The 13,950-nt window shown below is 54.5% G+C and overlaps 1 protein-coding gene across 2 annotated transcripts in view; it reads right to left on the bottom strand.

The window, feature by feature from the left end:
• The window catches only part of LOC134985596 (asialoglycoprotein receptor 1-like), a 231,019-nt gene extending 219,634 nt beyond the window's left edge, over positions 1–11,385 (bottom strand). The window contains exons 1-3 of one of the 2 annotated variants that reach the window (XM_063950412.1): positions 11,338–11,385; positions 9,474–9,579; positions 3,529–3,636 (exon numbers count right to left, since the gene is read on the bottom strand). In XM_063950412.1, coding sequence (XP_063806482.1) covers positions 3,529–3,636; positions 9,474–9,576 — 211 coding nt within the window. In that variant the 5' untranslated portion in view covers positions 9,577–9,579; positions 11,338–11,385. The remainder of the gene's footprint in view (positions 1–3,528; positions 3,637–9,473; positions 9,580–11,337) is intronic. The other variant, XM_063950413.1, reaches the window with a different exon arrangement.
• Positions 11,386–13,950: the final 2,565 nt, after the last annotated feature.

Below are 13,950 nucleotides of genomic sequence, written 5' to 3'. Positions count from 1 at the left end.
GTTTCTGGGGACACCTTGTCAGGAGGTGCTGGGGACACCTGTCAGGAGGTACTGGGGACACCTTGTTAGGAGGTGCTGGGGACACCTTGTCAGGAGGTACTGGGGACACCTCTCAGGAGGTGCTGGGGACACCTTGTCAGGAGGTGCTGGGGACACCTTGTCAGGAGGTACTGGGGACACCTGTCAGGAGGTGCTGGGGACACCTTGTCAGGAGGTAATGGGGACACCTTGTCAGGAGGTACTGGGGACACCTTGTCAGGAGGTACTGGGGACACCTTGTCAGGAGGTGCTGTGGACACCTTTCAGGTGATACTGGGGACACCTTGTCAGGAGGTATTGGGGACACCTTGTCAGGAGGTGCTGGGGACACCTTGTCAGGAGGTACTGGGGACACCTGTCAGGAGGTGCTGGGGACACCTGTCAGGAGGTGCTGGGGACACCTGTCAGGAGGTACTGGGGACACCTTGTCAGGAGGTACTGGGGACACCTTGTCAGGAGGTACTGGGGACACCTTGTCAGGTAGTGCTGCGGACACCTTTCAGGTGATACTGGGGACACCTTGTCAGGAGGTACCGGGGACACCTTGTCAGGAGGTACCGGGGACACCTTGTCAGGAGGTACCGGGGACACCTTTTGTCAGGAGGTACTGGGGACACCTTTTGTCAGGAGGTACTGGGGACACCTTTTGTCAGGAGGTACTGGGGACACCTTTTGTCAGGAGTTTCTGGGGACACCTTGTCAGGAGGTACTGGGGACACCTTGTCAGGAGGTACTGGGGACACCTTGCCAGGAGGTACTGGGGACACCTAGTCAGGAGTTTCTGGGGACACCTTGTCAGGAGTTTCTGGGGACACCTTGTCAGGAGGTAATGGGGACACCTTGTCAGGAGGTACTGGGGACACATTGTCAGGGGGTGCTGGGGACACCTTGTCAGGAGGTACTGGGGACACCTTGTCAGGGGGTGCTGGGGACACCTTGTCAGGAGGTACTGGGGACACCTTGTCAGGAGGTACTGGGGACACCTTTTCAGGGGGTACTGGGGACACCTGTCAGGAGGTACTGGGGACACCTTGTCAGGAGGTGCTGGGGACACCTTGTCAGGAGGTACTGGGGACACCTTGTCAGGAGGTGCTGGGGACACCTTGTCAGGAGTTTCTGGGGACACCTTGTCAGGAGGTACTGGGGACACCTTGTCAGGAGGTACTGGGGACACCTTGTCAGGAGGTACTGGGGACACCTTGTCAGGGGGTGCTGGGGACACCTTGTCAGGAGGTGCTGGGGACACCTTGTCAGGAGGTGCTGGGAACACCTTGTCAGGAGTTTCTGGGGACACCTTGTCAGGAGGTGCTAGGGACACCTGTCAGGAGGTACTGGGGACACCTTGTCAGGAGGTGCTAGGGACACCTTGTCAGGAGGTACTGGGGACACCTGTCAGGAGGAGCTGGGGACACCTTGTCAGGAGGTGCTGGGGACACCTTGTCAGGGGGTACTGGGGACACCTGTCAGGAGGTGCTGGGGACACCTTGTCAGGAGGTACTGGGGACACCTTGTCAGGAGGTACTGGGGACACCTTGTCAGGAGTTTCTGGGGACACCTTGTCAGGAGGTACTGGGGACACCTTGTCAGGAGGTACTGGGGACACCTTGTCAGGAGGTGCTGTGGACACCTTTCCGGTGATACTGGGGACACCGTGTCAGGAGGTACAGTGGGACACCTTGTCAGGAGGTACTGGGGACACCTTGTCAGGAGGTACTGGGGACACCTTGTCAGGAGGTGCTGGGGACACCTTGTCAGGAGGTGCTGGGGACACCTTGTCAGGAGGTACTGGGGACACCTGTCAGTAGGTACTGGGGACACCTTGTCAGGAGGTACTGGGGACACCTTTCAGGTGATACTGGGGACACCTTGTCAGGAGGTGCTGGGGACACCTGTCAGGAGGTACTGGGGACACCTTGTCAGGAGGTGCTGGGGACACCTTGTCAGGAGGTGCTGGGGACACCTTGTCAGGAGGTGCTGGGGACACCTGTCAGGAGGTGCTGGGGACACCTGTCAGGAGGTGCTGGGGACACCTGTCAGGAGGTACTGGGGACACCTTGTCAGGAGTTTCTGGGGACACCTTGTCAGGAGGTACTGGGGACACCTTGTCAGGAGGTACTGGGGACACCTTGTCAGGAGGTACTGGGTACACCTTGTCAGGAGGTACTTGTCAGGAGGTACTGGGGACACCTTGTCAGGAGGTACTGGGGACACCTTGTCAGGAGGTGCTGGGGACACCTTGTCAGGAGGTACTGGGGACACCTTGTCAGGAGGTACTGGGGACACCTTGTCAGGTGGTGCTGCGGACACCTTTCAGGTGATACTGGGGACACCTTGTCAGGAGGTACTGGGGACAACTTGTCAGGAGGTACTGGGGACACCTTGTCAGGAGGTACTGGGGACACCTTTTGTCAGGAGGTACTGGGGACACCTTTTGTCAGGAGGTACTGGGGACACCTTTTGTCAGGAGGTACTGGGGACACCTTGTCAGGAGGTACTGGGGACACCTTTTGTCAGGAGGTACTGGGGACACCTTTTGTCAGGAGGTACTGGGGACACCTTGTCAGGGGGTGCAGGGGACACCTGTCAGGAGGTACTGGGGACACCTGTCAGGAGATACTGGGGACACCTTGTCAGGAGGTGCTGGGGACACCTTGTCAGGGGGTGCTGGGGACACTTTTCAGGAGGTAGAGACACCTTTTCAGGAGGTAGAGACACCTTGGAGTTTACCCTCAGGAAAATTCTAAGGTGGTCATTCCGAGTTGTTTGCTCGCTAGCTGTTTTTAGCAGCCGTGCAAACGCTATGCCGCTGGGAGTGTATGTTATCTTAGCAGAAGTGCGCATGAAAGGATTTCAGAGCGGCTACAAAGTTTTTTTTTGTGCAGTGTCAGAGTAGCTTCAGACCTACTCAGCGCTTGCGATCACTTCAGACTATTCAGTTCCGGATTTGATGTCTCACACCCGCGCTGCATACACCCAGCCACGCCTGCGGTTTTCCTGACACGCCTGCGTTTTTCCGAACACTCCCTGAAAACGGTCAATTGCCACCCAGAAACGCCCTCTTCATGTCAATCACCCTGCGGCCAGCAGTGCGACTGAAATGCATCGCTAGACCTTGTGTGAAACTACATCGTTCACTGTAATAGTACATCACGCGTGCGCATTGTGCCGCATACGCAGAAGTGATTTTTTTGCCTGATCGCTGCGCAGCGAATGAATGACCACCTGTGTCAGACAGAACCCGAGATATCTGGCTGGGAAGAGCAATTACCAGGCTCGGATGGGGACCACTGCTTGGACATCAGATATCTCCGGCTCCCCAGGGCCGACTTTCAAATATCTGGTCCCCCTGGAAAGAGGGACCCTCAGCTGGGGCCCCTGGGCAAGTGCCCATTAAGCCCATATGAAAAGACGGCCCTGTGTACCTGTGGTAACACCCCCGCAGTGATAGATATAAGCTGAGTGTATATATTATGTGATGCGACCACTCACTTGTCAGGGCCACCACGAGGATGATGATGATGATGAGAGCAGCACACACCACGGACAGGGCGCAGATCAGATAGGGGGGCAGCGAGACCCCTCTGCTCATCGCCAAACCTGTGGGGGCAGAGAAGGAGAGACAGGAGTGGGAGCTGCTGTCCAGCAGAGCTTACAATCTAGTCTTATACTGTATGTATATATCCTGTATAATAAAAGGCTAACACTGCTCCTCACCTTTATGGGGGGAATTCATGTGTTTTGCACTCTGGCAGACACTAGATGGATTTAGACACTAAGGGGGGAGGTTGGGGTCAGGCACTAAGGGTTAGGGAGTAGATGGGATAAGTCTTACTCCACTCTATTGGGATTTACAGTATCGGGATGTCGGCATCGGTATTCTGCCCGTCGGCATCCCGTCCGCTGGGATATCATACTGAATCCCCCTGGAGATAGTAATGTGACCATCACCTCCGAGCTCTTCTCTGGGACACACCCTGCGCTATTACTGGAGCTACGCAGTGTGGCGATAGGGGCCTGGTATACACGTTATTAGTAAAAAGACAGACAGTCATTAGGTCGACACCGTATGGTCGACAGGGTCAAAAGTCCGACAGGGTCAAAAGGTCGACACCCAAAAATATTGTGTTTTTTTGGGGGTTTTAAAAAAAATAAAATCCAAATTTGTTGAATTGCGTCACCTGCGGGCTCGGTGTTTCACTCTGCGCCGTTTCGCTCGACACGCGGTTACTAAATGTAATAGTTTGTGACATGGATAGTAAATGAGGGAACAGTTGTAATATCATGGAAAAACCCTAAAAAACGTGTCGACCATGCTGACCTTTTCACCCTATCGACATAATGACTGTCTGTCTACACATTGGAACCCCTATGAAATATGTCACAAGCACGTAGTATACAGGGGGCAGATGTACTAACCTGGAGAAGTGATAAACCAGTGATAAGTGCAAGGTGATAATGCACCAGCCAATCAGCTCCAATATGTAAATGGACAGTTAGGAGCTGATTGGCTGGTGCATTTATCACCTTGCACTTATCACTGGTTTCTCACTACTCCAGGTTAGTACATCTGCACTACATACAATTGCTGCAGCTGTTACTAGATGGGTCCCTAGTGTTAGGGTCAGAGTTGTCGTTAAGGTCAGGGGGTCATTCAGGTTCATTAGCAAACCAAAAAAGCCCACTAATGGGCAAAACCATGTGCAGAGAGACCTGGGTAACACCATGCTGTACTGCAGGTGGGGCAGATGTAACATATGCAGTGCAGGTGGGGCAGATGTAACATGTGCACTGCAGGGAAGGCAGATATAACATGTGCACTGCAGAGGGGGCAGATATAACATGTGCACTGCAGGTGAGGCAGATATAACATGTGCACTGCAGATGGGGCAGATGTAACATATGCAGTGCAGGTGGGGCAGATGTAACATGTGCACTGCAGGGAAGGCAGATATAACATGTGCACTGCAGAGGGGGCAGATATAACATGTGCACTGCAGATGGGGCAGATATAACATGTGCACTGCAGATGGGGCAGATGTGACATATGCAGTGCAGGTGGGGCAGATGTAACATGTGCACTGCAGGGAAGGCAGATATAACATGTGCACTGCAGAGGGGGCAGATATAACATGTGCACTGCAGATGGGGCAGATATAACATGTGCAGTGCAGGTGGGGCAGATGTAACATATGCAGTGCAGGTGGGGCAGATGTAAAATGTGCACTGCAGGGAAGGCAGATATAACATGTGCACTGCAGAGGGGGCAGATATAACATGTGCACTGCAGAGGGGGCAGATATAACATGTGCACTGCAGGTGAGGCAGATATAACATGTGCACTGCAGATGGGGCAGATATAACATGTGCACTGCAGATGGGGCAGATGTAACATATGCAGTGCAGGTGGGGCAGATGTAACATGTGCACTGCAGGGAAGGCAGATATAACATGTGCACTGCAGAGGGGGCAGATATAACATGTGCACTGCAGATGGGGCAGATATAACATGTGCAGTGCAGATGGGGCAGATGTAACATATGCAGTGCAGGTGGGGCAGATGTAACATGTGCACTGCAGGGAAGGCAGATATAACATGTGCACTGCAGAGGGGGCAGATATAACATGTGCACTGCAGATGGGGCAGATGTAACATATGCAGTGCAGGTGGGGCAGATGTAACATGTGCACTGCAGGGAAGGCAGATATAACATGTGCACTGCAGAGGGGGCAGATATAACATGTGCACTGCAGATGGGGCAGATATAACATGTGCACTGCAGATGGGGCAGATGTAACATATGCAGTGCAGGTGGGGCAGATATAACATGTGCAGTGCAGGGAAGGCAGATTAAACATGTGCACTGCAGAGGGGGCAGATATAACATGTGCACTGCAGGTGAGGCAGATATAACATGTGCACTGCAGATGGGGCAGATATAACATGTGCACTGCAGATGGGGCAGATGTAACATATGCAGTGCAGGTGGGGCAGATGTAACATGTGCACTGCAGGGAAGGCAGATATAACATGTGCACTGCAGAGGGGGCAGATATAACATGTGCACTGCAGATGGGGCAGATATAACATGTGCAGTGCAGATGGGGCAGATGTAACATATGCAGTGCAGGTGGGGCAGATGTAACATGTGCACTGCAGGGAAGGCAGATATAACATGTGCACTGCAGAGGGGGCAGATATAACATGTGCACTGCAGATGGGGCAGATATAACATGTGCACTGCAGATGGGGCAGATGTAACATATGCAGTGCAGGTGGGGCAGATGTAACATGTGCACTGCAGGGAAGGCAGATATAACATGTGCACTGCAGAGGGGGCAGATATAACATGTGCACTGCAGATGGGGCAGATATAACATGTGCACTGCAGATGGGGCAGATGTAACATATGCAGTGCAGGTGGGGCAGATGTAACATGTGCACTGCAGGGAAGGCAGATATAACATGTGCACTGCAGAGGGGGCAGATATAACATGTGCACTGCAGGTGAGGCAGATATAACATGTGCACTGCAGATGGGGCAGATGTAACATATGCAGTGCAGGTGGGGCAGATGTAACATGTGCACTGCAGGGAAGGCAGATATAACATGTGCACTGCAGAGGGGGCAGATATAACATGTGCACTGCAGATGGGGCAGATATAACATGTGCACTGCAGATGGGGCAGATGTAACATATGCAGTGCAGGTGGGGCAGATATAACATGTGCACTGCAGGGAAGGCAGATATAACATGTGCACTGCAGAGGGGGCAGATATAACATGTGCACTGCAGGGAAGGCAGATATAACATGTGCACTGCAGAGGGGGCAGATATATGTGCACTGCAGATGGGGCAGATATAACATGTGCACTGCAGATGGGGCAGATGTAACATATGCAGTGCAGGTGGGGCAGATGTAACATGTGCACTGCAGGGATGGCAGATATAACATGTGCACTGCAGAGGGGGCAGATATAACGTGCACTGCAGGGGGGGCAGATATAACATGTGCACTGCAGGCGGGGCAGATGTAACACGTGCACTGCAGGCGGGGCAGATGTAACATGTGCAGTGCAGGCGGGGCAGATATAACATGTGCACTGCAGGTGGGGCAGATATAACATGAGCACTGCAGGTGGGGCAGATATAACATGTGCACTGCAGGGGGCGGCAGATATAACATGTGCACTGCAGGCGGGGCAGATGTAACATGTGCACTGCAGGCGGGGCAGATGTAACATGTGCACTGCAGGCGGGGCAGATGTAACATGTGCACTGAAGGTGGGGCAGGTGTAACATGTGCAGAGAGAGTTAGATTTCAGTTTGAACACACCCCACCCAAATCTAACTATCCGCACATGTTACATCTGCCCCACCTGCAGTGCAGCATGGTGTTACCCAGGTCTCTCTGCACATGGTACATCTGCCACCCCCACAGTGCAGCATGGTGTTACCCAGGTTTCTCTGCACATGTTACATCTGCCCCCCCTGCAGTGCAGCATGGTGTTACCCAGGTCTCTCTGCACATGTTACATCTGCCACTCCTGCAGTGCAGCGTGGTGTTACCCAGGTCTCTCTGCACATGTTACATCTGCCCCACCTGCAGTGCAGCATGGGGTTACCCAGGTCTCTCTGTACATGTTACATCTGCCCCACCTGCAGTGCAGCATGGTGTTACCCAGGTCTCTCTGCACATGTTACATCTGCCCCCCTGCAGTACAGCATGGTGTTACCCAGGTCTCTCTGCACATGTTACATCTGCCTGACCTGCAGTACAGCATGGTGTTACCCAGGTCTCTCTGCACATGTTACATCTGCCACCCCTGCAGTGCAGCATGGTGTTACCCAGGTCTCTCTGTACATATTACATCTGCCCCACCTGCAGTGCAGCATGGTGTTACACAGGTCTCTCTGCACATGTTACATCTGCCCCATCTGCAGTGCAGCATGGTGTTACCCAGGTCTCTCTGCACATGTTACATCTGCCACCCCTGCAGTGCAGCATGGTGTTACCCAGGTCTCTCTGCACATGTTACATCTGCCACCCCTGCAGTGCAGCATGGTGTTGCCCAGGTCTCTCTGCACATGTTACATCTGCCACCCCTGCAGTGCAGCATGGTGTAACCCTGGTCTCTCTGCACATGTTACATCTGCCACCCCTGCAGTGCAGCATGGTGTTACCCAGGTCTCTCTGCACATGTTACATCTGCCACCCCTGCAGTGCAGCATGGTGTTACCCAGGTCTCTCTGTACATATTACATCTGCCCCACCTGCAGTGCAGCATGGGGTTACCCAGGTCTCTCTGTACATGTTACATCTGCCCCACCTGCAGTGCAGCATGGTGTTACCCAGGTCTCTCTGCACATGTTACATCTGCCCCACCTGCAGTACAGCATGGTGTTACCCAGGTCTCTCTGCACATGTTACATCTGCCTCACCTGCAGTACAGCATGGTGTTACCCAGGTCTCTCTGCACATGTTACATCTGCCACCCCTGCAGTGCAGCATGGTGTTACCCAGGTCTCTCTGTACATATTACATCTGCCCCACCTGCAGTGCAGCATGGTGTTACACAGGTCTCTCTGCACATGTTACATCTGCCCCATCTGCAGTGCAGCATGGTGTTACCCAGGTCTCTCTGCACATGTTACAGCTGCCACCCCTGCAGTGCAGCATGGTGTTACCCAGGTCTCTCTGCACATGTTACATCTGCCACCCCTGCAGTGCAGCATGGTGTTACCCAGGTCTCTCTGCACATGTTACATCTGCCACCCCTGCAGTGCAGCATGGTGTAACCCTGGTCTCTCTGCACATGTTACATCTGCCACCCCTGCAGTGCAGCATGGTGTTACCCAGGTCTCTCTGCACATGTTACATCTGCCACCCCTGCAGTGCAGCATGGTGTTACCCAGGTCTCTCTGTACATATTACATCTGCCCCACCTGCAGTGCAGCATGGTGTTACCCAGGTCTCTCTGCACATGTTACATCTGCCACCCCTGCATTGCAGCATGGTGTTACCCAGGTCTCTCTGCACATGTTACATCTGCCACCCCTGCAGTGCAGCATGGTGTTACCCAGGTCTCTCTGCACATGTTACATCTGCCACCCCCACAGTGCAGCATGGTGTTACCCAGGTCTCTCTGCACATGTTACATCTGCCACCCCTGCAGTGCAGCATGGTGTTACCCAGGTCTCTCTGCACATGTTACATCTGCCACCCCTGCAGTGCAGCATGGTGTTACCCAGTTGCACGCTGTTTTTGGTTTGCTAACAAGCCTGAATAACCCCCAGAAGATGAAAACCTTCATGCCGTGACTCTATCTAATAGACCGGGCGCTGTAGTGAATGAGCGGAACGCTCTCTGTACTGCGCTGCACAATAAGTGCCCACCACTGCATATAAGTGACTGGTAATAAATACATTCTTACCCATATGATATTTACCTGGCTTTCTCCACAGGCTGAATCCTGCGCTGCTGCCCGGTGCCGCGTCCTCGCGAACGTTCTGGAACTCCTGATATTCTAGTGACATGTTCTGTAAGTAGAGAACTTCATTATAAGTCTCAGGTCTACGCTCCTCATTATCAGGCGTATCCGCGCCCACGCCGCACTGGCTCCTCCTCCGCGCTGGCCGGCAGGAGGGGAATATGGAGTCGCGCTGCACATGTGCCGCATTGGTCTCGTGACGGCGGTCCTAGTACGGCTCTAGACGTAGGACAGGCTGCCGGTGTATGGGGGCAGTGATGGGAAGTGTTGGAGAAAATAGAGGCGTGTAATTTCTGCTTAGGGTGGGCGTGCCGAAACCAGCGTCTGTTTCTGCCGACACAGAGTCACTGACCTTGGGGACATTCTGAGCATCCGTCAGCGGATCTGAGACACCGGCAGTGGGCGTTTCATTACAAAAGACGGTTCCTGCAGCATAAGTGCCTGTTCTCAGACCCGCTGCCACCGACGTCCACCTCTGACCCATGCCCTCTGCCCTCACCTTCTATCAGCTCCCGTTCTCTCTCTCTCTCTCTCTCTCTCTCCCTCTCTGTCTCTGCCCTCACCTGGCGCCAGCTCTTTCTACCCTCACCTGGCGCCCGCTTTTTCTCTACCCTCACCTGGCGCCCGCTCTGTCTCTGTCCTCACCTGGCCCCAGCTCTGTCTCTGCCCTCACCTGGCCCCAGCTCTGTCTCTGCCCTCACCTGGCGCCAGCTCTTTCTGCCCTCACCTGGCGCCCGCTTTTTCTCTGTCCTCACCTGGCGCCCGCTCTGTCTCTACCCTCACCTGGTGCCCGCTCTGTCTCTACCCTCACCTGGCGCCCGCTCTGTCTCTACCCTCACCTGGTGCCCGCTCTGTCTCTGTCCTCACCTGGCGCCCGCTCTGTCTCTGCCCTCACCTGGCGCCCGCTCTGCCTCTGCCCCCACCTGGCGCCAGCTCTGTCTCTGCCCTCACCTGGCACCTGTTCTGTCTCTGCCCCCACCTGGCGCCCGCTCTGTCTCTACCCTTACCTGGCACCCGCTCTGTCTCTGCCCCCACCTGGCGCCCGCTCTGTCTCTGCCCTCACCTGGCGCCCGCTCTGCCTCTGCCCCCACCTGGCGCCCGCTCTGTCTCTGCCCTCACCTGGCGCCTGTTCTGTCTCTGCCCCCACCTGGCGCCCACTCTGTCTCTGCCCTCACCTGGCGCCCGCTCTGTCTCTGCCCTCACCTGGCGCCCGCTCTGTCTCTGCCCTCACCTGGCGCCCGCTCTGCCTCTGCCCCCACCTGGCGCCTGCTCTGTCTCTGCCCTCACCTGGCGCCTGTTCTGTCTCTGCCCCCACCTGGCGCCCGCTCTGTCTCTGCCCTCACCTGGCGCCCGCTCTGTCTCTGCCCTCACCTGGCGCCCGCTCTGTCTCTGCCCTCACCTGGCGCCCTCTCTGCCCCCACCTGGCGCCCGCTCTGCCTCTACCCCCCCATGGCGCCCGCTCTGTCTCTGCCCTCACCTGGCACCCGCTCTGTCTCTGCCCTCACCTGGCACCCGCTCTGTCTCTGCCCCCCCATGACGCCCGCTCTGTCTCTGCCCTCACCTGGCACCCGCTCTGTCTCTGCCCTCACCTGGCACCCGCTCTGTCTCTGCCCCCACCTGGCGCCCGCTCTGTCTCTGCCCTCACCTGGCCCCAGCTCTGTCTCTGCCCTCACCTGGCGCCCGCTCTGTCTCTGCCCTCACCTGGCGCCAGCTCTGTCTCTGTCCTCACCTGGCGCCCGCTCTGTCTCTGCCCTCACCTGGCCCCAGCTCTGTCTCTGCCCTCACCTTGCGGCAGCTCTGTCCTCACCTGGTGTCGGTTCTCCTCTGTATCTGTCACTGATCAGGTCTGATGTTTATGGACTGCAGAGCTTTTTATATTAAGGGAGGGGCACACAGTATTATTCTCATCTTAGTCCCCCTCCTCCCCCCCCCCCTCCCCCCCCCCCCTCCCCGCGCTCCACTCCCTCCTCCTACAGCCAAAATTCTGCAGAATTAGGAAACACATGAGATTCTCTGGATCCTTCATTGTGGTGAGTTTCCCCGATGTCCACGTGCAGCAGCTGCCGACTCATCGAGTGTGATAGCCCGGTCACCTCTATGTGTTATATATGTAGTGTGTGCGCATCGCTGGGCGGGTGTGGTATACAGGATCTACGTGCGCCGGGTCTACAGCCATTAGGGTGACCGCGTATTTTACAGCAGTGTCAAAAGGTCGACAGAGTCAAAAGACAACAGGGTCGACATGTTTTTTAGGGTTTTCCATGATATTACAACTGTTGCCTCATTTACTATCCATGTCACAAACTATTACCTCTAGTAACCGCGTAGCGAGAGAAACGGAGCGGAACGCACCACCCCGCCCGCAAGGGGACGCATTTTAGCAAATTTGGGTAAAAAAAATGTAAAAACACAAAATAAGACAATTTTTATTATGTGGGACACCAGTTGTAGAAACGCGGCCCCTCACGGGGTCACCTCACCCGCCACAGGGTCACTAAAGATCAGGACTTGTGACATGTCCAGGATGGAAACAGTCCAAACACAGGAGAGAAAAACACGTGTCGACCATACGTGTGTCATGTCGGCCATATGAACCTTTTCCAGCTTCGATCTTTCATATGTCAACCTTTGTCCATGTCGGCCTCGTACCTGTCGAACATATGGAGTCGACCAAATGGCTGTCGATCTAATGTATGTCGGCCCATAGTCAGGATCCCTAGCTGGGCACCGCTGAATTCTGTACCACGTCCATTGATGTGTCACACCGAGAGCAATGCTGGTATTTGTAGTACTCTGACACGGGGACAATACATCACCTGGGCACACTCACACCGAGGGCAATGCTGGTATTTGTAGTACTCTGACACAGGGACAATACATCACCTGGGCAGACTCACACCGAGGGCAATGCTGGTATTTGTAGTACTCTGACACCGGGACAATACATCACCTGGGCAGACTCACACCGAGGGCAATGCTGGTATTTGTAGTACTCTGACACCGGGACAATACATCACCTGGGCACACTCACACCGAGGGCAATGCTGGTATTTGTAGTACTCTGACACCGGGACAATACATCACCTGGGCACACTCACACCGAGGGCAATGCTGGTATTTGTAGTACTCTGACACGGGGACAATACATCACCTGGGCACACTCACACCGAGGGCAATGCTGGTATTTGTAGTACTCTGACACGGGGACAATACATCACCTGGGCACACTCACACCGAGGGCAATGCTGGTATTTGTAGTACTCTGACACGGGGACAATACATCACCTGGGCACACTCACACCGAGGGCAATGCTGGTATTTGTAGTACTCTGACACCGGGACAATACATCACCTGGGCAGACTCACACCGAGGGCAATGCTGGTATTTGTAGTACTCTGACACCGGGACAATACATCACCTGGGCAGACTCACACCGAGGGCAATGCTGGTATTTGTAGTACTCTGACACAGGGACAATACATCACCTGGGCAGACTCACACCGAGGGCAATGCTGGTATTTGTAGTACTCTGACACCGGGACAATACATCACCTGGGCAGACTCACACCGAGGGCAATGCTGGTATTTGTAGTACTCTGACACAGGGACAATACATCACCTGGGCAGACTCACACCGAGGGCAATGCTGGTATTTGTAGTACTCTGACACTGGGACAATACATCACCTGGGCACACTCACACCGAGGGCAATGCTGGTATTTGTAGTACTCTGACACCGGGACAATACATCACCTGGGCACACTCACACCGAGGGCAATGCTGGTATTTGTAGTACTCTGACACAGGGACAATACATCACCTGGGCACACTCACACCGAGGGCAATGCTGGTATTTGTAGTACTCTGACACAGGGACAATACATCACCTGGGCAGACTCACACCGAGGGCAATGCTGGTATTTGTAGTACTCTGACACCGGGACAATACATCACCTGGGCAGACTCACACCGAGGGCAATGCTGGTATTTGTAGTACTCTGACACCGGGACAATACATCACCTGGGCAGACTCACACCGAGGGCAATGCTGGTATTTGTAGTACTCTGACACCGGGACAATACATCACCTGGGCAGACTCACACCGAGAGCAATGCTGGTATTTGTAGTACTCTGACACCGGGACAATACATCACCTGGGCAGACTCACACCGAGGGCAATGCTGGTATTTGTAGTACTCTGACACCGGGACAATACATCACCTGGGCACACTCACACCGAGGGCAATGCTGGTATTTGTAGTACTCTGACACCGGGACAATACATCACCTGGGCACACTCACACCGAGGGCAATGCTGGTATTTGTAGTACTCTGACACGGGGACAATACATCACCTGGGCACACTCACACCGAGGGCAATGCTGGTATTTGTAGTACTCTGACACAGGGACAATACA

Source organism: Pseudophryne corroboree (genome assembly GCF_028390025.1).
Source record: "Pseudophryne corroboree isolate aPseCor3 chromosome 6 unlocalized genomic scaffold, aPseCor3.hap2 SUPER_6_unloc_1, whole genome shotgun sequence".
Taxonomy (NCBI): domain Eukaryota; kingdom Metazoa; phylum Chordata; class Amphibia; order Anura; family Myobatrachidae; genus Pseudophryne; species Pseudophryne corroboree.
Note: the sequence above shows the minus strand (reverse complement) of the source record. Positions and strands in the feature narration are given on the sequence as shown.